This window comes from Haliotis rufescens, unplaced genomic scaffold (genome assembly GCF_023055435.1).
Source record: "Haliotis rufescens isolate VD_foot unplaced genomic scaffold, xgHalRufe1.0.p SCAF_9, whole genome shotgun sequence".
In the NCBI taxonomy this organism is placed as follows: Eukaryota; Metazoa; Mollusca; class Gastropoda; order Lepetellida; family Haliotidae; genus Haliotis; species Haliotis rufescens.
The window spans coordinates 30,025,531-30,053,335 of NW_025964383.1; the positions used below are offsets into that span (position 1 = coordinate 30,025,531).

Below are 27,805 nucleotides of genomic sequence, written 5' to 3' on the forward strand. Positions count from 1 at the left end.
ATAGAGAGGAATCCATGGAAACAGTAGGAACTGTGATTGAGCTTGAAGACTCATTTCCTGCTGACACGTCTCCTGGACCACCATCTAACAGTTCTCCAACACGCTATACTTCCAGCCCTCCTGAACAGTCATCTGCTTCAGCGGAAGAGGAGCCCGGTACAACGTCTGCTCATGACGAGGATGTAGTTGCAGACTCCACTGATCATGTGTCAGAACGGAATTCTGATATGGGGAGGCCTACCCGTAACAGAGCTCCTCCGTTTTGGCTCAGAAATGGCAATTGGGTAACTGACTACAGTATTCTTGCCAAATCATCTGTTTCCTCTGATAAAGATGTTTTCATCATCGGCCGCTGGTATCTCTGAATCGTTTGAGGTTTTTGTATAGTTGTGTTGTTAACTTTCAAAGTTGTGGACTCATAATGTGTGTAAGTAGTTGTATAAAGGTTTCACTTTTCTCTGTTTGGATGCTTCAGCGCATTTTAATGTTGAGGACAACATTTCTCAAAGGGGGGGAAGGTGTCGCCGGATTTATTAGTTGCCAAGAGTTATCTCTTTTTCATTTTACGGACGCTTCATCTCTCAATCTTACTCCTGGTTGTCTTACCATCAGTATCTCGTGCTAATACCTGGGGTGTGACGTGGACACTTTCAAATGCCACTTCATGTCACGCCATTGTCGAGGGAAGACATTCTTTCTTCCTCGACACATCAATTCATGTTGATGTAATTTATATATTTTTACAGGTATGTACCCGTGTCTATCTACTTTCTTTATGGAAATCTAGTCAATAGAATAGGTAACGCGATTGTAGAAACTAAATAATTAATGTTGTAAATTGTGAATATCATACTCGGTCTAAAGGCATCGCGTTGCACGAGATTACTAATTCAAACACTAAGTTTAAAGCACCATCCTGTAAGATTGTGAGTGAAAGATCTGGTTAAGTTCCATTTGTTTATCATGTATATATATTTTATTATTACATGAAAGATCATAAAAATGTTACTTTGTTTATAATGTGGTGACGTCACACATAACGTGTGCCGCCGAAATCATTTATTGCTGCATTTATAGTATATAAAGTAACAGCGTTTGAATATTATATTGTGCCATGCTATGCAACGTAATAAAATGCGACTTCATGTCACGCCATTGTCGAGGGAAGACATTCTTTCTTCCTCGACACATCAATTCATGTTGATGTAATTTATATATTTTTACAGGTAATAAATCCTTTTATACCTCATCCGCACCGCCTCAGTTCCCTCGATTACATCGTTGGCAGAACCCGCGACACAGATATGTTTTAATATGACATTGTAAAAGAATTCAAACAAATTCAAAATTTATAGAAAACAGCTGTTCGATTGAAGTTAACCTTGTTTTGTCTCTTGACTTGCATGACTCGGAAAATGCGTACGGCTTTTTGCTTTTAGTGGGTATAAGGGATTTATTTTGCCTCTCAAATCCACTTGCAGCCTCTCTTGCTCGTGGGGATATAAGGGATTTATTAGCCTACTGAGATGTGTATTCCCCTCCAAGGCGGGATACATCATATTTTATTAAGATCATGTCGACCAATCAGATATCATCATTCTCACATGGAGGTATGATAATCCCTTTCCTGTTGAAGTCCACCATCCACACCAGGAATAACCACACATAAGATCTTAATTTGAAGTATCTTTATGATGCAGTAAGCCATACACACCAGGATAAACATACATAAGATCTTAATTTAAAGTATCTTTATGATGCAGTAAGCCATACACACCAGGATAAACATACATAAGATCTTAATTTGAAGTATCTTTATGATGCAGTAAGCCATACACACCAGGATAAACATACATAAGATCTTAATTTAAAGTATCTTTATGATGCAGTAAGCCATACACACCAGGATAAACATACATAAGATCTTAATTTAAAGTATCTTTATGATGCAAGTAAGCCATACACACCAGGATAAACATACATAAGATCTTAATTTAAAGTATCTTAATGATGCAGTAAGCCATACACACCAGGATAAACATACATAAGATCTTAATTTAAAGTATCTTTATGATGCAGTAAGCATTACACACCAGGATAAACATACATAAGATCTTATTGTTAAAGTATCTTAATGCTGCAGTCTGCAATCAACACCAGGAATAAACATACATAAGATCTAATTGTTAAAGTAACTGAATGCTGCAGTCAGCAATCAACACCACAGAGACAATCATTTAGTTGTAAGACACAGACAGAGACATGTGTGTAACCAGTTATATACAATTTAAAGCACTAATCCACAATATGCTGACGATTGGTTGATATACCACAAGGGTAGCCTGACAGAGGGTAAAAACGTCCTGTAATGTTCTTGGGAATTATATTTTTTCTATAAATAACTCAGCCTTTCATTCGTCACCAGTACCACTTTCATTCGTGCGTTCTTTCCATCTAGATGTTTGAAAACTTTGAAATTGGCTACTGAGCCACTGATTGTAAAATAAACAGGTGTGGATCCCAGACATTTACCACTGAGGTGAAACCAACAAGGTACAGGCATGGTGCTGACAAACCTAGAAACATAATCAGGGTGAACCAGGATTCAAACTCACAATGATAAGACCTATCTATGTGCCAAGTTTGGTGAAAAAATATGGTATGGTTTTCAAGATCTGCTCCGGAAACGAAATGTGACGGACGGACGGACGGATGGAAGGATGGAAGGACGGAAGGACGGACAGATGGCACCCATGCCTATATCCCCCTACCACTTCGTGGCGGGGGATAATAACCCAATTAAGATAGAAACCCTAGAGTAAAAACTCAATAGCTCAAAAAGTTATCTGGAGCTCTGTCCACAATCTGGAGCCATTGTAACCAACTGATTCCAACTACCTACCATGTCTGCTACCTTACAAAGGGTATCGGACAGCTCATCAAACACCTCCACCATCTTGCGTGTCCTGTGCGGACTGGTTGCTTCTTCCACCAGTTTCTCCACTTCATCACAGGCTCGTTGCTGGAGTAGATAGAACCCTCGGAAGTCGGTCAGTTCAGGGATACAAAACAGGCCCTGTAATAAGAAAGGTGAGGTGAGGTGAGGTGAAATTGGGTTTAACGTCGCGTCCAAGATTATTGCACTTATATAGTGACGTGCATGTACATGTATGTGTTTGTGTGGCTGCTTGTACTAGTCCGGACAGATGCCGATTTATAGTGCTAGCTCACTGAGATACCATGCAGCAGTTAAACATGAATACCCCACTCAGACACAGTATACTGACTCCGAGCCGACCAGTCCTTGTTTTAGCCCCTTAATGCCGAGTGCCAGACAGGGTAACAACAAGTACCATCTTTTAACGTCTTTTGGTATGACGTGGCCGGGGATCGAACCCCAGACCTTTCGCTCTCCGGGCAGACGCTCTACCATTAGACCACGGGGGCGGTCTAATAAGAAAGGCCAACTGAAAGTCGTTTGTCATAATGATCAAGCCTGATCTAATTGTGTATCCCATATCCATTCTATAACATCTTCCGTAAGGCTTATACAAAGGGAAGCCACTCCCATCTAGAGTATAAAGATTTGCTGCCCTTGAGATATCCAAAAGGTCATTGACGTTACTAATTGATTGCAGACAGGTTTTTATCCTTCTCTTGATTAGCGAAAAGGTATGTTGTTTCACACTTCTTTCAGCATTGAGTTGGGTGTGAATAGTACTTTTAGCTATCAACTCGATAGTTATGTGGTTAACTATCACAATTAACAATATTCCTGACGTTAAATCGTTGGGCAGTTCTTTGGGTTGATGAAGTGTCAATTCAGATCATAAAGTTTAACAAAATAAAGAGGCAATGTTTGAACATAATGCAGATTATTTATGTGAAATAGACCCTGTCTTGCATGCAAATTTGATAAGTTTACTCAGGGACTACAACGAACTTAGATACTTGAGATTGGTCCAGACCAATTGTAGGTTTGTAAGTTTCCAAACTGAGTAAGCATATTGAGATTTAAAAAAAAGATGAAATAAAGTTTCAGATGTATATAACGGTTCTAAATACAGGCTTGACTCTGGAAATTAGCTCTGTTGTACGCATGCTGAAAAAGCTTCATTGGGTATTTACGAGTGCTGTTTTCAAACAATTTAGTTTTTCATTTAATGCATGCGTTTCTGTACGCAAGTTAATTGAAAGTAATTTGGTTTTGAATAGTTTTTGGGGTATTTTACGCAAATACGCAGCTAGCTGTAGCTCTGTACATAAGATTATTTATACACAAAATGCAATTTTGTAAAATGAAACTTGCACTTTTTGTAAATCTTCAAGTGAAAGTATATTCCATGTTTATATTGAATGTGATGCTACTAATGGTTTCTGGAGAGAACCGGAACAACGACTGAACCAGTTCCTTCGAGATATGCTTCATGTTACTGCATTTGCCATTCTGTTTGGTTTTCAAGAAAATATGAAATGACATAATTACATATTACTGTTAGCAACAAACATACTCATATATCAAGTATTAAAAGTGTAAAACCACTGTTGAACGCTTCATGTGGTATCTATGGTCTGTATGCAAAGTAAAAACATCTATTGCAATGATAAGAAACAGATATCTTAATTACCTACAGAAATGGAAACCACTTGCAGATAACATTTTGTAATATATCAAAAGTATTCATTTCATTTCCATTTTAAAAACAACTTTCAATATTCTGCGTCTCGAACACTGTGAAATGCTACAATACTTAAGAACAACATGATTTCACCAAAATTATTGTAAACGAAAATGTGGTTACATACCAGCTTGAACAACAAACAACAAAAGAGCACCCATCCCCCCCGCACATCATTTTCAAAGGCCATTGCCTGAGAAACAATTCTTTTATTTTTTTAAGCCTTAATGTGTGTCATTTGTCATGTAGCCTAATCTAATGTCTGTTGTTCATTTCAAGCTGTTTTGTTTGTCAAAAAAATGTACATGTATCATCCACTGAATATAAAAGATATCATATTAGTCTTGGGAAATAATATAAAAAAGAAGGAAACAAAAAGAAACATAATTGGGGCGAGCTGGGATTCGGATCCACAATCATGGGTTTCTTGCAGTCCAAGGGAGGCAACTCTGCACAGCTACTTAGCCATTCATGCGCCCCCCCCCCCCCCCCCCCCCCCCCCGCGCTATCTGTTTTTGTTGAAATTTACCCTACAGTCCAACTGTATACTGCCTCAATGGAATCACGCCTGTTGATAGTTTACTTAAACAGATGGCAAAAAAAATAACTTCAACAATATAAAAGATAAAAAATAAAACTCCTCACACTTCTGAAACAAATAAAGAATGAAAGTCTAATATTAAATAACTTACCATGGCCTCTAGGGCTGGGACGGGTAACTCAGGTACTCATGTCGGGTGGGTCCTGAGAAGAACCTGGGTACCCACAGGACTACCCGGACCCGTGGTTACATAGATAGATAGATACATGTATCTAAACAGCTTTGGCCAAGGCTGCGGTAAAACAATTCCAAAACGGGCATTTTGTACCCAGCTCTTGAGACCTACAGTGGGTACCTGGGTAGGGTGGGGAAATAGGGGGTCGGGTACCAATTTTTTTAAGCCCTAATGGCCTCACAAAACATAACACTAATGCTAATACCGTATTCGACATAATAAGCGCCCACGGCGATATTTGCTAATATATTGGCTAGTGAACAATCCCAATAAGCACCCCTTCGGGTTGATAAATGTACATAAGACTTATTTAATCATGCATAATACGTTTGTTATATGCACCCTTAATTATGGGAAATTAAATTCTGGAAAATTATATCTGTCGTATATATAAACATTTCAGGCTGTCAGCATAAACCACGAAATTTACGATCTTTCAACTCTGTTGTTTTCCACCAAAATAATATTCTTATAAGAACCCCCTATTTCTAATTTTGAGAACGCCCTGGGCGCTTATTATGTCGAATACTGTAAAACTACTCTCATGCCAATAACACTTACAGCATTTCCCTTTGTGAGGCTGAGGTTGAGAGCTCTGGCAGGTTTAGCATTAAACGCTGAAGCCAGGGGTGACCATTTGGACACCCACCTTCGTCCCCACCCCTGGGACAACTGACCCAGCTTGGTGTACAGGGGTCTCATTCCTACAGCCATTTCATTTCTGGCATCTTACAGTTGGTGATGACAAATCTGAAAAAGCAAACATATACAATTGAACAAACAGATGTGACCAAGTTGAGTTTAGAATCTCAGCCAGTGTAACTATTATTAGAGTGAGTTGGACTTTAGGCCACTTTTAGCAATATTCCAGCAATATCACAGCAAGGACACCAGAAATGTGCTTCACACATTGTAACTATGTGGGGAATCGCTCGCTGACTTGGTTGATGCATATCATCATATCCCAATTGCATAGATCGATGCTCATGATGTCAATCACTGAATTGTCTGGTCCATACTCGATTATCCACAGATCGCCATCATATAGCTGGAGTATTGCTGAGTGAGGCATTAAACAACAAACAAACAAACATCTTAAGGTTATTCTATTCTGCATTTACATTTCTTCTGTAAAAATGTTCACAAATCTCAGCCAATGCTTTTATATATTAAAGATTTATCAGCGTAAATGTTCTTTGTTTCAATTCATCAATAGTTTATCTTTCAGCTTGTTAGCTTTATCCAAACATGAGTAAATTCTTAAAAAATGTGAACTTTGAATACAGATTCAAGATTCAAAAAAAGATTTGGTGCTGTTTTCGTGGGGTCCACCATCATCATTTCTAAAATTCTACTGGTTTTTGGATTCAATCTGGAATCCTTATTCAGTGTTCAATGTCAATGAAATAGAGTATTTGAACATTTGGAGGTATACTCTCTTCTATTCATGTGTGTGTGTGTGTGGGGGGGGGGGGGGCAAGTCAGGGTAGCCTAGTGGTTAAAGCGGTTGCTCGTCACGGCGAAGACCCGGGGTTCGATTCCCAACATGGGTACAATGTGTGAAGCCCATTTCTGGTGTCCCCCGCCATGATATTGCTGGAATATTGCTAAAAGCGGCGTAAAACCATACTCACTCACTCACTCACTATTCATGTGGGTGGTCAGAGGAAATCAGGGGATGGTCACAAAAACCATGACAGTCTGATAAAAAAGGGTCATGAATAAGTTCAGTGTTCCCGCTGGCTTTTGAAACTGCCAGTCCTTGTGGACTGGCAACTCTAAAAATTACCAGTCCCCCGTAATTACTGCCAGTCCCAACTTTCAACAAATATAAAAACGTATCAAACTTATTTGGTTTTAATTCTTTCAACTTCATGTTCAGTGCAAAGATGTCATCTCTGAAGTAACTTAGTTAGATCTCTACGTCATTCACACAAACTACAGTCACAATTTTCTCTTTGTTTTTTTAATATTTCGAGACGAAGTCGCTACAAATGGATATTTAACCTAGAAATAGACAAGGGGAAACACTGATGATGACAGACAAGCTGACTTGGTTCGAAAAATGTACTTATATGAATATCACTGATGTTTTGTTCAACAACAAAGACTTATAAGTACTTTATTTGCTGGTCCACAGGGACTGGCAGTCACATGAATTACCAGTCCAAGCCTACTTTTACCGGTAAAAAATTGGTAAATACCGGTAAACGGGAACACTGAAGTTATCATTAAATAATAAGATACAAACTATTTTGGCCTTTAGTCTTTTTAAGAAGGGTCATGAAAAAAATATAACATAGGGAGGGTCATCCAAATAAGATGACTAGCATATCATGGGGGTGGTCATTATTTTCTGTACTTTTGTGCATCTTATTTATAGGGAACACCTGGCTAAGTGGGAAGAAAGAGATTGGTATGTAGATTTTCGCTTTTTTAATGCCTTGAAGCCAATCACAGATGAAGAGGTGCTCCTCATTAACCAACATTTCTGATGGGAAGACCTGTACCCCAATAGACCTATTGTGGTTCCTACATATTAGGGCTGGGACGAGTCCAAATCTACTACCCGGGTACCCAAACCCCTATTACCCAATACCAGATACCCGATGTAGGGTGTATGTAAATTCATAACCCAAACGAATTCATACCCCTAGGAATGAGAAATTTCGTACCCCAAACAGAAAGTAATTTTGGAACCCTGTGCACTAAGCAATGAATTACGCTATATATAATATTAATTTAGATTTAACATGTAATTTAAATGGACTGCTCCACCGTGACATCACACAACTCGATATGGCAAGAGATGTCATCTTGTACACATAGCAACATGATAGTTTCTTAAACAACATTTTCTAGCGATGAGAACAAAAAGAAAAAACAGCAGATAGTGTTGGGTACAGGCCGTAACAGGGTACTCATAGCCATGCACAGCATTGACTTTTAATACAGTGTTCCCATTTGCCGGTAAATACTAGTTTTTTACCGTTAAAACTGGGCTTGGACCGGTAATTCATGTGACTGCCAGTCCCTGTGGACTGGCAAATAGAGTACCTAATAAATCTTTGTTGTTGAACAAAACATTGGTGATATTCATATACCGAGGTAAGTATATTTTTCAAATGAAGTCAGCTTGTCTGTTACCTTCAGGGTTTCCCCTTGTCTATTTTTAGTGCAAGGAAATAACATTTTGCTTTGGTTCGAGGTTAAATAGAGAAACTTGTGAAATGTGTGAATGACATGTAGATCTAACTAAGTTACTTCAGAGATAATGTCATGGTGAATGAATTAAAACCAGATAATTTTTATACGTTTTTTTAATTTTTGAAAGTTGGGACTGAAAAAAAATGAGGAGGGGACTGGTAATTTTTAGTGTTGCCAGTCCACCAGGACTGGCAGTTTCAAAAGCCGGCGGGAACACTGTAATAGACTATTCCATATTTGGAGTTATTTTGCAATTCATCGTTCTCATTTGAATCCAAACGGACTAGACACTATGAACATCAAAATTGGCAGACAGAACACACTGGTGCAGGCTAAAACGGCACCTTTGCCAAACGTCACCGATTTCGCAGGCGAAAACGGCATCTCATTTGGCAGAAACACCTATTAATTGTCAGGTGAAAACAGCACCTTTATTTTTAACAATGATAAGAAAGATTTATGGAGTAGTATATATGCTTTATTGACATGCTTTATTTCGTTGTGTTGTAGTATATGTTTTCCTTGAGCGGGGACACGGTCTGTTATCCGGAAAAACATTCTTGTGATGTCGGCTGCCAGCAGAAAGGGGAGATATATATCAAATATATATATCAAATATATCTATAAAATTACTATTTATTTCCAACTTACTAAAATCAATATTAAATATATAGTATACCTGTAGTCCAATTTCTTGACATTTCCACCATAATCAGTTTCAGTTTGACATTGAGTTAATTTGGGTAAAAGAACTTAAAACTTCAAAGCATGTAATGTTTCAACGATAAGTTTTGTTGCACCTCCCAATCAGAGTCGGTGAGTAAACTGGAGTAGCCTAGAGGCTAATTTCTAATGTAAACTTGTTTTAAGGTGATTAACATTTCACAATTATTTGTTTGCAATTGACCATGTACGTGAGTTAAATTTCATATATTTTACTTCAAAGCATGTAATGTTTTCTCAATAAGTTTAGTTGCGCCTCCAAATCAGAGTTGGCGAGTAGAGGCTAGTTTCTAATGTAAACTTTTGTTCAACAAATCATAATTATTTGTGTTTGAAACTGACCATGTGAGTTTAATTTCATGTATTTGAGTTCCAAGGTAAAAAAAATAATAAGGTGCCGTTTTCGCCTGGCAATAGTAGCCGTTATCGCTTTAGGCGAGGTGACGTTTTCGCCAATCGGTGCCGTTTTGCTGGGGTGCCGTTTTAGCTATAACCCGAACAAACACTGGACCCAAGCAGACGTATCATGCCTCCAAATGAATGGCATTGCTTAGGTTTAGCGTGACACTGAAACATTCACACGTGGATAGATATAATCCTACCTTTGAATGCTGACATTGGCCAGATTTACGAAATAAACTTGACAGATCAACTGTCTTTTTTGATACATATAATTTGTAAACAAACGTAGGAAAGAAAACGGAAGTCATGCGCCTAGATCTTCATCTCGTAAAGTCTCTAGAAGTAACGTTGATTCTCGTCATAAGCAAGTGTCATGGCGGCTGCTAGGTTGCCTCCGCATGTTCTAGAGACGTTGTTTTCTTATTTGGACATATCCGATCTTAGAAATTGCTCTCTTGTATGTAAAAACTGGTATAAATTTTTAAACGACGAAAATAACGATGTATGGAGGTTACACTGTGTGAGAAAATTAGCAGAAGAGGCCTTGAAATCGGATTTGTTGAGTAATGTTCCAACTTACAAAGCCAAATTACGTGCGTTTTATCACTCCTGGAATCCAAACGACTGCTCAAGAAACATATATGTGAAGCCAAATGGATTTACAATTCATCGCAACCCAGTTGCACAAAGCACAGATGCCGCAAGGGGCAAGATCGGCTTCAGGACAGGTCGACATTGTTGGGAGGTTTGGTGGGAAGGGCCACTCGGAACTGTGGCAGTTATTGGTCTTGCCACCCAAAACTCTTCCATGCAAGTTCAAGGATATGTGTCGCTAGTAGGAAATGATGATCAAAGTTGGGGATGGAATCTTGTAGATAATCATTTAATACATAATGGAGACAGCCAAGGCAATTATCCTCTATTGAACAATGCACCTAAATATCAGGTATGGGTTGGACTTCTTTCAAGTTTCATTCATAAGTGCCAAATGTTTAACAGTTACCAATGTTTGTGTCACTTAAAGTATATATTGCAGCATTGATCGTGTAGGAATATATTTGGGATTGGCTATATATTGTTGTTGTTTTGTATCTAGTGTATGGTGGAGATGATGAAATTACAACTGTGTCGATGACCTCGTTAAACACTTCCTGCAACATGCTGAGGGACTGCATAATGCCTGTCACACGTGACTTTCATTCATAACAGATTCTTTCACTGAGGAATGTTTGCATGGGCCATGCAAGCAAAGTAGGCCAGTCATCAAATAATTAGTGATTGCCAGCATGGATAGAAATGATATCTTATGACATGTTTTGTGAAAATAATGATGATTCAAACAGTGTAAAAAGAGTGGGCATGTCAGCAGGGTAAATATACTGTCTTATTGTAGTTTTATGAGACAACCATATTTCAACTTCATATGTATGATTGTATCGAGGAACAGGCATGCAACTTGTTCTGTTGGTGATATTTCACTGCTTTCTGAGTACAATTGCATTTGTTTTTTATTATCAGATTATATTAATCGTTAAATGTGTCATAACTGTTACCAGTACAGCTGTATGGAGTTCAATAAGTACATTTTTTTAAGGAAAATATATGATCAGTGTTAAGGATCACTGCTTCCACTAGGATTTGCTAAACAACTGCAAAATACAAATATTTAGATTTTTTCACATCTTAAGCATGTCAAGGTGTAAATATTCAACAAAATGTAATCTTTACGTTCTCTGAAAGATAACCAGAATAAAACGCTTGATGTTATCCTGTAAAGATTTTCAAAGAGTGAGGAAGTTTTGTCATAACACTGCCTGATAACCACTGTTCAAAGCTATATATGCAAAATCTGATTGCATGTTATTCTTGAATCAGCAAGTTAGCCTGGCCAGGGTCAATGAAGAATTCCACAGAAAGACAGTGTAAGTTAGGCATGTTACCGGTAAGCATGGTAAGAAGCACAACTGCAATAATTAAGTATTGATGGGTCACTTGGACATAATGTGTCACCTCTGGTACTTGTCGGTTACAGCTCTAAAAACTATGAAAGTGCTAAGTCATTCTGATTCAGATAATTGTCCCAGAGGTTAAGATTACTTACTACCTGAATGGCATATCTTATACGTATATATATATTATCTTCATACATAACAGTCTTCGAAATTAATCATGACAGTCCGGGGATCTACTTAATAAAGCTAATGTTAAACATCTAAGGAATCCCTACATTTATGTACCACATGGGTAAACATCAACTTGCTTAAGAACTCAAGGGGGCATGGTGGCCTAGTTGCCTAAGGTGCCAAAATTCTCTGTGAAGAGTTGCCTCCCTTAGCATGCTAAGGCACACCAAAACCTATGATTATGGGTTCAAATCCTGGTTCACCAAAATTATGCCACTTGTCTCCTGACAATATTTTTTAAGGTGCCATTTCAAACTTTAAGGAGCCACTTTGAATTTGGCTTACAAAGAATTTATTATTTTAGAAATAAGATGAGAAAATATTCCAATTGTTCTAATGTGTCTGCACAAGAAACTTTGAAACTAAGCATGCTAAGTGGAACTGTGCAGTGTTACTGGAAAGGTACAATACATTTTTAAACAATATGTAGCGAAATATTTATTTGTATGTCGGGAAAATTGGGTAAAAAAATATAACAAGTTATATTATTATTTTTATCGTTAAACCTACAAATGAGACATAAATTCAATCACAAATGCTGTTTTCGTTCCAAATTTATTGACAAAACAGCAGAAATGTGGAAGTGTTTTTTCTCTCTCATTATCTAGCCATTGTCCATGACAACAAAATAACGGCAACTAACAATGCTGACTTGGACATCGTAATTTTTACTTTGATATACATGGTATACAAATAGGAGGGGCGGTCGGGTAGCCTAATTGTTAAAGCTTTCGCTCGTCAAGCCGAAGACCCGGGTTCGATTCCTGACATGGGTACAATGTGTGAAGCCCATTTCTGGTGTCCCCCGCCGTGATATTGCTGGAATATTGCTAAAAGCGGCGTAAAACCATACTTACTCACTCACTCACTCACAAATAGGATGTGCTTGTCAGTCACTGTCAAACACTTGAGCTCCCATTAGTATCGCAGTATGTATCATGATACAGGTACCTGTATGACAGTGTATTAAAATATAATATTTGGGCCAGTACACAACCCTAGGGCTAATAGCACAGAGACCCAGCCTGGAAGTGGTCGCCACTCAGTGAGTCTTAGCCCAGTTAAGATCATATCGTCATTTAGGCGTTAGGTGATATGTGTACGACAATCCATCTGTGTCGTTTTGAACTAATAGGATTACCACGATTACTGGACGTTATTGATTATCATGATTATGCGAGTGGTACTTATCAACAGGATTGTTCCGCTTCGTATGGTGCATCCCCATTGTACACCTGCAGAAGTGCCAGTCGGTAGCATTAGAAGAACACACTGTACTTCACAATATATCTGTTATGTAAATCTCCAGTATTGTTCAAGTGGACAAAAAGGTCAGAAGGTGAATTCAATAATTGTGTCAGAACTAAGACGAAACGCAAGTGATTTTGCACATGTTGCAAGGATTTTAAGTTACGTTCTCTTGGGGCACACACTGTAGGAGAGCACATCATTTTGTCAAGAATTTAGAATTTTTATAGCCTGTTTATTCAGCTATATGTGACACTGCATTTTAATGCATTAATGGAAGACTGTGTTTTGTGGCCTTAAACAGTTATAGATATTATACAAATAATAACAAATTGGTGAAATTGTAATTTCCTAATCAAGTGTTTTATCAAAATTTGCTGTATTTTTTGGGTCTGATGTCTACCTTTGAGAAGAAATTCTAAAATATTGTATTTGCTGTTCAAGTGGTCTGGAATAGGTCTTCAGCATGTTCAGTAACCCATGCTTGTCGTAAGAGGCGACTAACGGGATCGGTGGTCAGGTTCGATGACTTGGTTGCTGCATGTCATTGGATCCCAATTGCGTGGATTGATGCTCATGATGTCAGTCACTCGATTGTCTGGTCCAGGCTCAATTATTTACAGACCGTCGTCATATAGCTGGAATATTGCTGAGTACTGTGTTAAACAACGAACAATCAATGACCTAGAGAGACCTAGAGAGAGTACAGATCATGGTTTTCACTGTCGGTTCACCATGAATTAGGGCGGTTGTATAGCTCAGTGGTTAAATCCTGCCCGTCGCTCCGAAGACTAGGGCAAGCTCCCCAAGAAGGGTACAATGTGTGAAGCCCATCTCTGGTGTCCCCCACAGTGATGTTGCTAGAATATTGCTAAAAGCAACATATAACCATACTCACCCTAAATTACATGTATGCCCCTTTGAAGATTCTGTTTTGACTTGGTCTTCAGCAACCCATGTTTGTAAAACGATAACAGGATCTGGAGGTCAGGCTCACTGACTTGGTTGATGCATATCATCGTATCCCAAATGCATGGATTGATGTTCATGAAGTCAATCACTGGATTGTCTGGTCCAGACTAAAATATTTACAGACTGCCATCATATAGCTGGAATACTGCTGAGTTTGGCATTAAACGATAAGCAAACTTGATGAAACTTAGAAGTCTATGGAAACAACATCTTTATTTTGTGACGGTAACAACTCGGCCAATATTTTATTTGAACGTAGCGTTTTGGAAACCAGAATTTACTTGAGGGAATAACGTTATTGAGTGAAGGATCCAAGCTTCCATTTTATATGTGTGACTCATCAATTATTGCAGAGGACAATGGTGATTTGTATTCGTGTTCGTGTCCTGATACCAAAACAACTCTCTTAGACTGCTGTTGTCATTAATAATCAATGCATACTACTGCTTAACCATGTTGACACAGCATACCGTATTCAACGTAATAAGCGCCCCGGGCGCTCTCACAATTAGAAATAGGGGGCGCTTATTAGAATATTATTTTGAGTTGAAAGATCGTAAATTTCGTGGTTTATGCTAACAGCCTGAAGTGTTATGAATAAAAAAAGTCTTGTGTACATTGATCAATCGGAAGGGGTGCTGATTGGGATTGTTTACTAGCCAATATATTAGGAAATATTGCCGTGGGCGCTTATTGGAGCGGGGCGCTTATTACGTCGAATACGGTATTATTCTTTTACTGGGAGTGACCCTGCAAAAGTAACCGCACAGTTTTCCATAGATCTGGGAGAATGGGCTGATGGACTGAATGGTAGAAATGGGATATGTATCTTGTGTTGTAATGGCAACATGGATGAAACATGGCCCTAAACCAATCTTACTTCACTCTTTCCCTTGAGATCGGGGGTGGTCGGGTAGCCTAGTGGTTAAAGTGTTCGCTCATCACGCCGAAGACCCAGTATCGAATCCCGACATGGGTACAATGTGTGAAGCCCATTTCTGGTGTCCCCCGCCGTGATATTGCTGGAATATTGCTAAAAGCGGCGTAAAACCAAACTCACTCACTCACTCACTCCTTGAGATCGAAGTTGTCATGGTTTAAAATCAGCTTCAGTAAAAGTTCACTGGAGATCAAAGTTGTCATGGATTAAAATCATCTTCAGTAAATTGTCACTGGAGATCGAAATTGTCATGGTTTAAAATCAGCTTCAGTAAAATGTCACTGGAGATCGAAGTTGTCATGGCTTAAAATCAGCTTCCATAAAATGTCACTGGAGATCGAAATTGTCATGGTTTAAAATCAGCTTCAGTAAAATGTCACCAGAGATCGAAGTTGTCAAGGTTTAAAATCAGCTTCAGCAAAATGTCCCTGGAGATCGAAGTTGTCACGGTTTAAAATCAGCTTCAGCAAAATGTCCCTGGAGATCGAAGTTGTCATGGATTAAAATCAGCTTCAGTAAATTGTCACTGGAGATCGAAGTTGTCATGGCTTAAAATCAGCTTCCATAAAATGTCACTGGAGATCGAAATTGTCATGGTTTAAAATCAGCTTCAGTAAAATGTCACCAGAGATCGAAGTTGTCACGGTTTAAAATCAGCTTCAGTAAAATGTCCCTGGAGATCGAAGTTGTCACGGTTTAAAATCAGCTTCAGTAAAATGTCCATGGAGATCGAAGTTGTCACGGTTTGAAATCAGCTTTAGTAAAATGTCAATGGAGATCGAAGTTGTACAAAATGTTTCGCTTTCCAAGTTGGATAAAAGTTAAAACACTTATCCTCAGGTTTGATGCCCCTTCTTTTTATTCCTTGGATTCATGTTTTAAATCTTATTAAACCCTCTGACATGTTTTATCCTATCCGTAAAACCCCATATCACCTCACCTCACCTCACCTCACCTCACCTCACCTCACCTCACCTCACCTCTTCACTGAGATTGACGTCACGCCAAAGACCCGGGTTCGATTTCCCACATGGGTACAATGTGTGAAGCCCATTTATGGTGATATTGCTGGAATATTGCTAAAAGCGGCATAAAACCATACTCACTCACCCACTCACTGAGATGTTTACTTGACTCATACTGTGCGTTAAGGGACTGGTCATTTATTATCTATTGAGTATAGGGGGAGCTGGTGAGAATATGGGAGGGACAAAAATTACTATGCTGGGGCTGGAGGAATATTGCATAAAAATGGGGGATGGGCCAGCAAAATATTAGGGGTGACTATTAGTCTGGAAATCACTATTTTGATAACTATTGATATTGAAAGAAACTATTGCGATAAATATCGATATTTTTCAGTGCATCATTTAGGTGGATTTTAGAGTTGAATTAAACCTTGGAACTGAAGTTTCCTTTGAATGTGATGACCATAAGACTTCCAAACACTCAATTTTCAACCTAAGTTTTTCACAAACTCTACTTGACTGTCACCCTCCGCCATTTTACTTGAAGAAAGACTGGTTGCTAAGCATCAAGGGCAGTTAACTCTAATCCTCACTCGGCTGTGGTCGCGAGTGTGTTTCGGTGACTCAATCGCATTATATGGTAAATACAATCGAAACTATTGATATTCCTAACTGAAATCAATACTATTGATATTCCTAACTGAAATCGATACTATTGATCGGAAACTGATTTAACAATCGATTTATTGACCTTAAGTGCTTAACAATAGCAATATACCGATATTTCGATTTATCATGACACCCCTACAAAATATACAGTCTGATGATCAATCCCACAACCCCCATTCTGTGATCAATGAGCTGTCCCTACAAACGGGGAACCCATCTTGAGCCTGAGACTCTTCCTGGGGCAAGGGCGTTAACTGACTATAAAAGTCGAATTTCCACCCTTGACGAACTAGGCTGGAATTCAGGAGTTACATTTTGGCTGGTCTAACGTGTCTATGTATAGTCAAGTCAAAATCACTTAACAAACTACATGGATTTCAACGTGCAGATTTCAGTCGAGTGCATGATTTGCAAAGCATGTGTACAGCCAACTGGATGTTGACAGATATTTTGCAAATCTTTTAATATTTTTAATCAAGGTGCTCAAGTGGTGCACTTCACGGGTTAAAACCCATTTTATTACAATATAGTACATACCCATGAAGATCCCGGGTTAGAATAGGTCTTCAGCAACCCATGCTTGTTGTGAGATCAGGTGGTCAGACTTAGTGACTTGGTTGATGCATTTTATCGTATCCCATATATCGTATTGCATAGATTGAGGCTCTGATGTCCATCACTGGAAAGAATTCAATATTAAAGATCATGGTAATTTTGCTGGAATATTGCTGAGTGCGGCGTTAACAACAAACAAACAAAAGCTGTGTTCACATATTTCTTTACAGATGTTTGTTTACTAACCGAGTGCAAGTATCACACACATGAACTCTACTGCAGTGAATAACGCATACACAAGGCTCTTCAACTCACTTATTGTTAATTAGACATATATTGCACTGTTGTGAATCTATGAGACACTCGGGACAGCTCGCAAACAGATACAAATTAGATTTGTTCGTTTGTTTGTTGTTTAACACATACTCAGTAATATTCCAGCTATATGACGTCAGTCTGTAAATAATCGAGTCTTGACGAGACAATCCAGTGATTGACATCATGAGCATCAATCCCAGCAATTGGGTGAGCGAGCCTGACCACCCGATCCCGTTAGTCATCTCTTACAACAAGCATAGTCACCTTTAATGGCAAGCATGGGTTGCTGAAGGCCTATTCTACCCCGGATCTTCATGGGTCGATACAAATTACAAGTCACCTGAAACAGCATTTCAAGTAGAAATAGTTTTCAAAAATGTCTACTCGGTATATAATTACCCTATAGACTAGACCCAAGGAGTAAAAACTTATTAAATACCCAAAGAAAACCCAATGTGAATGATAACTTTGGAGTAAATACTCAATGGCTAAAAAGTGATCTTTACCCCCAAAAGGAATTTGTTTACAAAATATACCGCAGTGTGCCTATCTGACCCCAGGAACAGTTAACTGCTTTTGGCACTCTTAGAACAAATAATTTCGAAATATGAAGGGTAAATATGGTTTCTTCAGGTAGATATTTCTGGCCCCTTCCTAGCCAGGTCTGTGGATGACTGCTGAGGAGGAGGCTATGGAGAGATCATTTAGAGTAGTTGCATGGGGGAAACAGTTCTGAAATCAGTTATGCATGAAGAAAGTTCTCCTGCATCTGTTAACATGGTTAAGCAGGTGGTTTACTGTTATACCACTCCTCTGGTGAATTGTATGAGGTAGCTATGTCATCAGTTCTTGTGGCCTGGCCTTGAAGGGCTGGGGTCGAGAGTGTTGTTGCTGATGTGATTAGCGACAAATACTGGGGTAATATTATCAAATTTCTGTGGTAAAATGAACAAACTTCTGCAGCTTATATTACAAACTTCTCACTAAAAATAAACCTTCCCTTCTATTGTTTTCCTTACAAATTTTATTCTCTTGCATTTAGACATACCTACCCAGGACCTAAAAGGGCAGGGGTATTCCGTCCCTCTGTCCGTCCTTTCGAGATCCATGAAGATCCGGGGTAGAATAGAACTTCAGCAACCCATGCTTGTCGTAAGAGGCAACTTACGGGATTGGGTGGTCAGGCTCGCTGAGATGGTTGATGCATGTCATCGATCCCAATTGTGTGGATCGATGCTCATGATATTAATCACTGGATTGTCTGGTCCAGCCTTGATTATTTACAGACCGCCGTCATATAGCTGAATATTGCTGAATGCAGCGTCAAACAAATCAACCAACCATCCTTTCGAAGACATTTTTTGTGCAACCTGTAATCAGGTATGTGAAAACTCCCGCCAAAGGCACTTAATTTACAAGATAAATCACTGGGTATTTATTGCTTTTTATATGCTAGTCCCCTCAGACTCCCAGGAACTTCCAGTGTCATGCCAGGAATACCAAAAAGGTTTCACTGGAACCAGATAGACTTCGAAAAGCAGGGTTAGAAACAAACAGTTTTTGTCCACTATGCCTTATAATGATAACATACAGCAAAACCCTTAAAATAGGGTTTCTACTAGTCCTTAGGATACCTTTACTATTGGGCAGTTTGGTAAGGACTACGGGACTAGTGCCAATTTCTAAAGCTGGACAAGTGGTTCCATTGCTGACCCCAATCATTTGCTCTTCAAATCATGAATAAGTACAAATATCTTTTGTATTTTTTCAGGTTGGTGAGAGGATACGAGTGATTTTAGACTGTGAAGACAATACGTTAGCTTTTGAAAAAAATTATGAATTTTTAGGTGAGTACCTTTTTAGATCTTGTGAATATAACAATTATCACCTTACTGAACACAACTTACTCACCCACTGTTAGTCATGCCAGGAAACTGAACTTAACTCACTCACCCATCCTCAGTCATGCCAGGAAACTGAACACAACTTACTCACCCGCTGTTAGTCATGCCAGGAAACTAAACACAACTCACCCACTGTTAGTCATGCCAGGAAACTGAACACAACTCACCCACTGTTAGTCACTCCAGGAAACTGAACACAACTCACTCACCCACTGTTAGTCATGCCAGGATCTACTGAATACAACTCACTCACCCGCTGTTAGTCATGCCAGGATCTACTGAATACAACTCACTCACCCGCTGTTAGTCATGCCAGGATCTACTGAACATAACTCACTCACCCACTGTTAGTCATGCCAGGATCTACTGAACACAACTCACTCACCCATCCTTAGTCATGCCAGGATCTACTGAACACAACTCACTCAACCATACTTAGTCATGCCAGATTCTACTGAACACAACTCAACCATACTTAGTCATGCAAGGATCTACTGAACACAACTCACTCACCCGCTGTTAGTCATGCCAGGAAATACTGAACACAACTCACTCACCCGCTGTTAGTCATGCCAGGAAATACTGAACACAACTCACCCATACTTAGTCATGCCAGTATCTACTGAACACAAATCACTCACCCGCTGTTAGTCATACCAGGATCTACTGAACACAACTCACCCATACTTAGTCATGCCAGGATCTACTGAACACAAATCACTCACCCGCTGTTAGTCATGCTAGGATCTACTGAACACAACTCACTCAACCTCTGTTAGTCATGCCAGGATCTACTGAACACAACTCACTCACCCGCTGTTAGTCATGCCAGGATCTACTGAATACAACTCACTTACCCGCTGTTAGTCATGCCAGTATCTACTGAACACAACTCACTCACCCGCTGTTAGTCATGCCAGGATCTACTGAACACAAATCACTCACCCACTGTTAGTCATGCCAGGATCTACTGAACACAACTCACTCACCCGCTGTTAGTCATGCCAGGATCTACTGAACACAAATCACTCACCCACTGTTAGTCATGCCAGGATCTACTGAACACAACTCACTCACCCGCTGTTAGTCATGCCAGAATCTACTGAACACAACTCATCCATCCTAAGTCATGCCAGGATCTACTGAATACAACTCACTTACCCGCTGTTAGTCATGCCAGGATCTACTGAACACAACTCATCCATGCTTAGTCATGCCAGGATCTACTGAACACAACTCACTCACCCATCCTTAGTCATGCAAGGATCTACTGAACACAACTCACTCACCCATCCTTAGTCATGCCAGGATCTACTGAACACAACTCACTCACCCGCTGTTAGTCATGCCAGGATCTACTGAACGCGACTCACTCACCCATCCTAAGTCATGCCAGGATCTACTGAACACAACTCACTCACCCATCCTTAGTCATGCCAGGATCTACTGAACACAACTCACTCACCCATCCTTAGTCATGCCAGATTCTACTGAACACAACTCATCCATGCTTAGTCATGCCAGGATCTACTGAACACAACTCACTCACCCGCTGTTAGTCATGCCAGGATCTACTGAATACAACTCACGCACACGCTGTTAGTCATGCCAGGATCTACTGAACGCGACTCACTCACCCATCCTAAGTCATGCCAGGATCTACTGAACACAACTCACTCACCCGCTGTTAGTCATGCCAGGATCTACTGAACACAACTCACTCATCTTTAGTCATGCCAGTATCTACTGAACACAACTCACATACCCGCTGTTAGTCATGCCAAGATCTACTGAACGCGACTCACTCACCCATCCTAAGTCATGCCAGGATCTACTGAACACAACTCACTCACCAATCCTTAGTCATGCCAGGATCTACTGAACACAACTCACCCATACTTAGTCATGCCAGGATCTACTGAACACAACTCACTCACCCGCTGTTAGTCATGCCAGGATCTACTGAACACAACTCACTCACCCATACTTACTCATGCCAGGATCTACTGAACAAAAGAGGCATTAATCCCATTTCACTCACAAATCCTTTTGCTGTCATTCTGCATATTTCCAGTTTTCAAAAGAAAAAGAAAAACAAATAAATACCTGTCAAACCTACTATATTTAGATGGCTGAAATAAGAAAGCCACATGTTTTCCCTAGAGGAATTGTTACACACCTTCTGATGACTGTCTTCTTGTTTCAGGAGTAGCTTTTCGTGGTTTACCAGACACACATCTTTACCCTTCTGTGTCGGCCGTGTATGGCAACACGGAAGTCTCAATGGTTTACCTTGGTCCACCGCTGGATGGCTGACGATGTGCTCGTGCTCCAAGGGGGGCCGTACAGACTCTGCAGATAGTGAATATTATAAACTGGGCACCATATGCCCTTAAATTCCATTCTTGTCAACTGATTGGCGATGGATGACAGTGTGCTTGCCAAGGAGCAGAAGAGAATGTGATCATCTTGTCATCAAGGGCTCATTTGGCCCTCAAAGTATCATTCTATTCACGTGACCGGCAACAAACTGTTTTTCGTCACAGCGCAGCAGACAGATGTTCACATCATCAAGGGATCAGACCGAAAATTCCATTTTTATCACGACTGGCAATCTGGTGTTGCCTGTGAAAGAGCTGTGCAGAGTCAAAAGCTGATTCTCAACTGACCAAAATAATTCCATAGTAACATCAGGGGGCACCTGCCAAATAGGCAGCAAAACTGTCTATGGTGATTGTCATGCCACATTTGACAAGCTCATATATTCCAGATGTGTCATTATGTGAGAATATTGTTCTTAGAAATGTTGTTGTCATGGCAACTGATTCTATAGATTCATTGTGGGAAATTTGTTCTTCTCTATGACTAAGTTACCTATGCTTTGACATCTGCTTCCATAGTAGTTCATGTCCAAATTCAGTGTCGGAAACTCATGTACATGCTGCAGCCATTGTCAGATTGTGTGCCCCAGTATTTAAATGGACGAAAAGTTGTTATTTCTAAAGAGTTACAAGTCCTGTTGAAATAATAAGTACCGGTATTCTGATTCAAACACTGGAAATTGAGTCTGTCTGAATGTTTCCAAATGCATTTTGTATAGAATCTATATATTTTTCAAAGCTGTTGTCAGAAAATACCCAAAATATTCCCTGAAACGTTGATCAACCATAGATGTATACATCAAAATGAACCAGGTGGACAGAGGGTCTGGCACCCTCGATGATCCAGGGTGTCATATGTCGATCATATATTTATGAAAAATACCCAAGACCCTTTCACTACCAAAGTTTCTTTTTAAATTGAATTACACTGTGCTTACAATAGACATACAATAATTTAAAACTAATGTTCAAGAGACAATCCAAAGGAAGTTACTGATATTAATCATAAGGGACCACTTGTGAATAGAGCATATGCCTGGATCTCAGAAGGACGGTGGTTTCATCCATGGCCGTGTCGTACCAAAGACGTTTAAAGTTGGTAGTTACCCTTCCTGGTGCTCGGCATTAAGGACACAGAACAAGGACTGATCACATCGGAGTCAGTATACTGTGTCTGAGTGGCGTATTCATGTTAAACAGTGAGCTAGAATTACAAAATCGGCAATAGTCGGGACTAGTACAAGCAGAGACACACACACGTGCATGCACGTCGCTATATATGCGTGTTATAATCTTGAATGAAACGGTTGACCCCATGTCACCTCGTCTCACTTTAATCAAAGGTGAGGTGAGGTGAAATGGGGTTTAATTTTACCATCAGAGAATAATCATCAATGACAGTAAAAAATTAATGAATCCTCTTAGATTTTATTGAAAAAAATAATTTTAGTCTGAAAACATTAGGCTGAAATACCAAGGCATGACTACTGAAGTTAAGCGAAGCACTCTGTGTCCCATAAAGACAGCACAGCTGGCGTAATGGTCTGAGGTGCCACAATTTGCTGTGCAGAGTTGCATCCCTTAGGTATACCAGATTCGCAGGGAATATTTTGGGGGTTGTCAGCGCCTAGGCCTAGCCGTGCTTGTGGGTTTCACCAAGGTGGTAAAGGTCTAAGACCTGCATCACCTGGGGTCTCCTCCCACCTCAAGCTGACATGCTGTGATATAACTGAAATACTGTTCAATGTGGCATTAAAACAAAGTCACTCTTTTGTCTCCGAAACCACAGAACTATTATCAATTCCTTGGTAGGATCCTAACCTATCGTTGTTCCAGTTGATTGGATCAACACTTGAGCAGATGACTTGAATTAATTTGAACATCATTTGTGTGATTTACCAGCCACAGTTACATAGATATTTGTGACAACCTGTGTAAACATTCATTCACTTGCCCTCCCAAATGTAAATATATATTTTTAGACTTGATCAGAAAGTGACACATAATAGCATAATATGCCATTTACAAGGAATGAGAGGAAAGAGGTATTAGTAGAATCATGGGCTCAATAGGGGGAAATGATAAACCTATTGGCTGGCCTTTTCACTGTATTTCTTGAATGTGTCAGAGTTGCCTCCCTTTGTTCAGCTGACATGAGGCCTGGTTTGTGAGCTGAATCTAAAAAGAAACTTTGGCCAGCTTTTGGAACTATTTCTGTCCATCTGTCACATGATACAACACAAAACAAATCTGCAGCCATGACCCTGATGTAAATCCTGATTTTTTTCATTTGTTTTGCCTTAAAGTTGACATCAAAATTCAGGAACTGGGAAAATATCCTTAAAGTCATTACTCATCAAGAGGGGGGTGGGATTTCAAGTCATCTCAGGCAACTCAATTTACAGAGTTGCATTCCTAAGTTATGCCAGGATTCACTGATTCTGGGTTCAACTCCAAGATTTGCCCTGAGTGTGATCCATTCTTTGTCAACAACATACCCATGCTCGTGATTTTTTGGAAAAGCCATAAACTTCACTCTATCCAACTGTATGAAGTTATCATTGTGTGATATAACTGAAATACTGTTCAAAGTTGCCCAAAACACAAGACCCTCTCTCAATAGACCATTACCAAAACATATTGACCAAAGAGCACCTGTGTGTTAAAACACATGATTGTATTAGTCTGTCAAAGTTGTGTTGAGGTTTTGTGATTTTGCTGTATGAATAAATGACATCATGCACCATATGTATGTGAAAATGCGAAAGACAGGAACAATGTTTGTGAAATATGCTGTTGGAAAGCTGGTAAAGGGAGATAACTTTCAATATGAGTAACCTCCCTTTGTGTACCTGCACTGGCATTGAAATCAATCAACAGTTTCAATAAAATAACTCAAGAGAAATCTATTGTTGAAACATCATCATTAATATCACAAAAGCAATAAAGGTTCCAAAAGAATGGCTTTCCAAAAGAATGCATATTAAGACATTGCAAAGAATAACTTAAAGCATGGGGGATATGATTGTACTGACAAATGTTTACAGTTGATGACAATGTTATTTCTAGTGTGTTTCTATGTTCTGAGCAGACCTGGTGATAAAGGTCTGTTCCTGTGTGATTTCTTCATTAAGAGGAGGTGTTCCAGTTACTATGGTTACAGTCTCTCAACATCAAAAAAAGTTGGAATAAGTTTGTTCCAGCAGAGATGACTATAAACAAGTTGATATGAATGCATTTGTTTGTGTGTCTAGATAGAAACGGGTAAGGTAGTCAGATCATAGGAAACTGTGTCCTTTGGATCAAAGACCTTCAGGGTTCTTTCCTCCGACTAAATGGGGATTCCGGGGTAAAACAAGATCCCCAGCAACCAATTCTTGATGTAAGAGATAACTTAATGGATCTGGTCTTCAGGCTGGTCTTCTCAGAAACCATTGGAAAATCATTTTTTATGAATGTACAGAGACTGTGTTTATGCTCCTTCTCTACTATGAAATTAGTATTCAAAATTGCTGTAAGCCGTCACCAGAAATAGGGTGTACGAAATCAGTGGAACTGTAAGTGTTAAAACATGCGAGTGAGGGGCCTATTCAAGTGAGTGGCTTCATCCTTAATGTAATTCTGGCCTACATTCTCTCCCATTTAGAACCATGAGTGGCATGAGGACATATTCATCATCTTAAGTAAAGATCCGGGGTAGAATAGGTCTTCAGCAACCCATGCTTGCCGTAAAAGGCGACTAACGGGATCGGGTGGTCAGACTCGCTGACTTGGTTGATGCCTAGCATTGATTCCAACTGCGTGGATCGATGTTCATGATGTCAATCACTGGATTGTCTGGTCCAGACTCGACCCCCGTCATATAGCTGGAATATTGCTGAGTGCGGAGTTAAACAACAAACAAACAAATAAGAGCTTTTCAGAAGACATTTCTCTGTCATTACCCAGAAAATTAACCAAAATCCTTTCCTCCATCCAAGAAAAGAAAGATGATGTTTGTGTTCCTTGTCAGTTATTGTAGAGGGTCAAGATGTGATGCGACTGTGGGGATTGGTGGTTGGAATTAGTTCCCAGGAACCTATGGTCTTCATAACAAGTGACTTCATGGATCAGGTAGTCAGCCTCTGTGACATGGTTGATAGCGATCATCGTGTCCCAACGGTGTGGGTCTCATTGCCCATAAAATCAATCACTGCATTGTCTGGTCCAGACTCAATTATTTACAGGCTGCGGTCATATTGCTGGAATATTGCTGAGTGCGGCTTTAAACATCAAATAATATGTGATGACTTATTGTGTGAAAAGATGTGCCTCGTGTCTGTGGATCAAATATTACATGTACCTGAATGACGGTCCTTGGTTGGCCAGCACCAGGCCTTGTAAGAAGTGAAATCTATGACCTACATCACCTTTAGTGTTACTCCCAACTGTACCTGACTATAGGATGTGAAGATGGGATAGGGTAGCCTAGTGGTTAAAGCGTTCACTCACCAGCCTGAAGGCCCAGGACTGACTCCCAACAATAATGTGGAACTCATGTCTGGTGTTCCTGGAATGATGGTGTGATGGAATGTTGCTAAAAGGAGAGTAAAACCCAACAGGCTCACTCACTAAATAAATAAATGAATAATGTGTAATAAAAGATGTGTTGACTCCTAAACTACTCAAGCAGTCCATAGTGATAATACCCATGTGAAACCTGTTCACATTTTAGTATGTTTAGACAAAATAATTGTCTCTTTATGCCCAGGGGGCGGTCGGGTAGCCCAGTGGTTAAAGCGTTCGCTCGTCACGCCGAAGACCCGGGTTCAATTCCTGACATGGGTACAATGTATGAAGCCCATTTCTGGTGTCCCCCACCGTGATATTGCTGGCATATTGCTAAAAGCGGTGTAAAACCATACTCACTCATTCACTTTATGCCCAGTGTAGGGCAGCGGGACTAAGGGTTGAAGTGTTGGGCTCCCATTGGGACCTGGGTTAGATTCCCCGGCATTTCAGTCGATAAATTGTTTGTCCATGTACCTAGAAATTGGAACACATCCTCTTTGTTTTACTGTCATCTCATTATTGTAAATGTATCTTTTACATATTCACTGGACTTCTTGTCAGAAATGATCTTGAACAAGAGGTTTGTATTATATTGTCAGCTTGATCCTGTTGATCGACCGTGTATATTTTATATTTCTAAGTCATAGTGTTTGTGTATGCCAGTCTGAATGACATCTGCTTAAATAGTCAAGTGCTCATCGATGTGTCTGTCGTTTTTTTAACTTCGGTCATACAGAGGATGGCAGGATGGATCAAATGCTCCAAGTCCTCTTATGTCAGCATATGGTATGCAACATGCACAACCGTCTTGATACTCATTTCTCCAAGTCCTCTTATCAGAATATGGTATGCAACATACACAACCGTCTTGATACTCATTCCTCCAAATCCTCTTATCTCAGCATATGGTATGCAACATACACAACCGTCTTGATACTCATTGCTCCAAATCCTCTTATCTCAGCATATGTTATGCAACATACATAACCGTCTTGATACTCATTCCTCCAACTCCTCTTATCTCAGCATATGGTATGCAACATACACAACCGTCTTGATACTCATTGCTCCAAGTCGTCTTATCTCAGCATATGGTATGCAACATACACAACTGTCTTGATACTCATTGCTCAGAGTCCTCTTATTTCAGCATATGGTATGCAACATACACAGCCGTCTTGATACTCATTGCCCCAAGTCATCTTATCTCAGAATATGGTATACAACATACACAATCGTCTTGATACTCATTTCTCCAAGTCCTCTTATCTCAGCATATGGTATGCAACATACACAACCGTCTTGATACTCATTGTTCCAAGTCCTATT

General features: G+C 39.7%; 2 protein-coding genes across 2 annotated transcripts in view; one reads left to right on the top strand and one right to left on the bottom strand.

Moving 5' to 3' along the window:
• Window positions 1–10,111, bottom strand: part of LOC124130913 (mitochondrial intermediate peptidase-like) — a 73,619-nt gene extending 63,508 nt beyond the window's left edge. The window contains exons 1-3 of the mRNA XM_048390590.1: window positions 9,988–10,111; window positions 6,017–6,205; window positions 2,903–3,076 (exon numbers count right to left, since the gene is read on the bottom strand). Coding sequence (XP_048246547.1) covers window positions 2,903–3,076; window positions 6,017–6,169 — 327 coding nt within the window. The 5' untranslated portion in view covers window positions 6,170–6,205; window positions 9,988–10,111. The remainder of the gene's footprint in view (window positions 1–2,902; window positions 3,077–6,016; window positions 6,206–9,987) is intronic.
• Window positions 10,112–10,159: 48 nt separating this feature from the next.
• Window positions 10,160–27,174, top strand: LOC124130915 (F-box/SPRY domain-containing protein 1-like). Its single transcript, XM_046493971.2, has 3 exons — window positions 10,160–10,733; window positions 19,412–19,487; window positions 21,751–27,174. The coding sequence occupies exons 1-3, from the start codon at window positions 10,161–10,163 to the stop codon at window positions 21,858–21,860; spliced, it is 759 nt and encodes a 252-aa protein (XP_046349927.1). The 5' UTR covers window position 10,160; the 3' UTR covers window positions 21,861–27,174.
• The last annotated feature ends 631 nt before the right edge of the window (window positions 27,175–27,805 follow it).

Coding starts and splice junctions, on each gene's coding strand:
- LOC124130915 (XM_046493971.2), top strand. CDS start 10,161: ATGGCGGCTGCTAGGTTGCCTCCGCATGTTCTAGAGACGTTGTTTTCT. Junction 10,734..19,411: donor ACAATGCACCTAAATATCAG/GTATGGGTTGGA, acceptor GTATTTTTTCAG/GTTGGTGAGAGGATACGAGT. Junction 19,488..21,750: donor AAAAAATTATGAATTTTTAG/GTGAGTACCTTT, acceptor TTCTTGTTTCAG/GAGTAGCTTTTCGTGGTTTA.